Here is a 1,775-nt window from a genome sequence, read left to right as displayed (position 1 = left end):
GTATGTACCGTGAAGATAAAGCTGTAGCCCAATTGAAGAACAAGGCCAAGAAACTCAATTTTTTTCCACACAATGTGGAGGTAGTCTTTGGTCATAAAAAATGCTTCCTTTGATGTGGCATTCTCGCTCTTTGATTCAATTTGATAACAATGTGGGTGTACGGCTTGGCAACGTACCTGTGCCTTTTGGTCCCAATTAATTACCACCAAATGATTTAAGAATCGTTGTGTCTCGTTCCCAATTCGAAAACTCTCTCGAAATACATCAAATATTGAACCTGGTTCTGCCCATGCATCATTCAAGTTTGTGATGATAACTGTGTTATTCTCCATCGATGCATTTCTTAGAATACTCTCTAGCCTCGACTCATGTTTCTCCTGCTAAATGAAAGAGGAGACGACAATATTAAATTAAACCCCATATTCACAAAGTGGTTAATATAACTAGGTATATTCTTAAACAAATAATGACACGGACACAATTTCTAATGGGCCTAATTCTTTTTCTTTACTTTTTCAATACATAAATGGGGCGAAAGTTAGTGCACTTCAGATAAAGTAGGGAGTGCAGCACTCCTTAAAAGTTAACCTACTATCAAAAGTTATCAGGTAAATTTAATTTATTTATTATTATCATTATTTTTTTTATCACGGGCTGAACAAACAAACCAGCACTAACAAAAAAACTAATTCCTATGTTACTCTGTTATTGTCAATGTGATGTCTTCAAATATTTTCACTGTTTTGTTTTCTGGCAGGTGCTTCCACTATCGTTTTAGCTAGTTATAGATTTTGACGCTTTTTAACCCACCCTATTCCACTTCTACCATAAATGACCATCAAAGTCCGAAAAATTGCTGCCATAGAAAAGGAAGACGCATATCTGTCGCCACTGCTGGCTAGCTAACTCCAAACACAAAACGGATTCTATAGAAGAATCCCGGTTTCCATGAAGGCGCATGATTCTCAGATGACGACACAGTCAAAGCACAAAATACATGGCAGTTACAACAAGTCCATTATCTTTTATTTCAAATTAACCTCAACGTGTACGTAATAGAATAAAAAATTAAAATACAATTATATTTAAACAATTATTTGTATTATTTTTTTATTAATTTATTCAAAAAATAATTAAATTCTGAAACTAATTGGTATAAAATATTACAGATATAAAACTAAGAAAAATTTTTATTTGTATAAAAATGAGCCTAATAAATAATTATTCTATTTAATATATAATTAAGAGTATTTCTTTCTTTGCCAACAAATTATAGTTCAAATGACATAATCTCTTTATATTCACCTAAGAATTGGTAAAAAAAATACTTCTTTCTTTTATTAACTTTTTTAAACATTAATTATTTATTTTACATGCTATATAAAAATATATGAATATAATATTTATTGAGTAGACACAGTTACGTAAAAAAAATTTATTGTCATAGTATTTGAACCAAAGAAAAGAAAATATTATTTTAAGAAAAACTAACAATATATTTTTAATAATATTCTTAATACAAAATAATAAATTTTAAATATTTTTTAAATAATATATATTAACTAAAAAAATATAATTATCCCAAATAATATATTATAAATATAGTAAAATGACATATTTCAATAAAAAAATTGTTAATAAAAAATTATATGAACTTTTGTTTCGCACAAAAAAAAATTATTATATGTTTGTTTGCTTTTTACGTTGTATAAATATTTCTTAATTAAATTTATATAGTACTAAATTTTTTATCATTCTGTTCATGTTTAATGTTT

The 1,775-nt window shown here is 27.4% G+C and overlaps 1 protein-coding gene across 3 annotated transcripts in view; it reads right to left on the bottom strand.

The window, feature by feature from the left end:
* Positions 1-1,775, bottom strand: part of LOC107490756 (uncharacterized protein At4g15970-like) — a 14,114-nt gene that overhangs the window by 5,702 nt on the left and 6,637 nt on the right. For all 3 annotated transcript variants that reach the window (XM_016111559.3, XM_021143301.2, XM_021143300.2), the window contains exon 3: positions 9-377. In XM_016111559.3, the coding sequence (XP_015967045.2) occupies positions 9-377 (369 nt within the window). The remainder of the gene's footprint in view (positions 1-8; positions 378-1,775) is intronic.

Source organism: Arachis duranensis, chromosome 5, assembly GCF_000817695.3.
Source record: "Arachis duranensis cultivar V14167 chromosome 5, aradu.V14167.gnm2.J7QH, whole genome shotgun sequence".
NCBI classification, from domain to species: domain Eukaryota; kingdom Viridiplantae; phylum Streptophyta; class Magnoliopsida; order Fabales; family Fabaceae; genus Arachis; species Arachis duranensis.
Note: the sequence above shows the minus strand (reverse complement) of the source record. Positions and strands in the feature narration are given on the sequence as shown.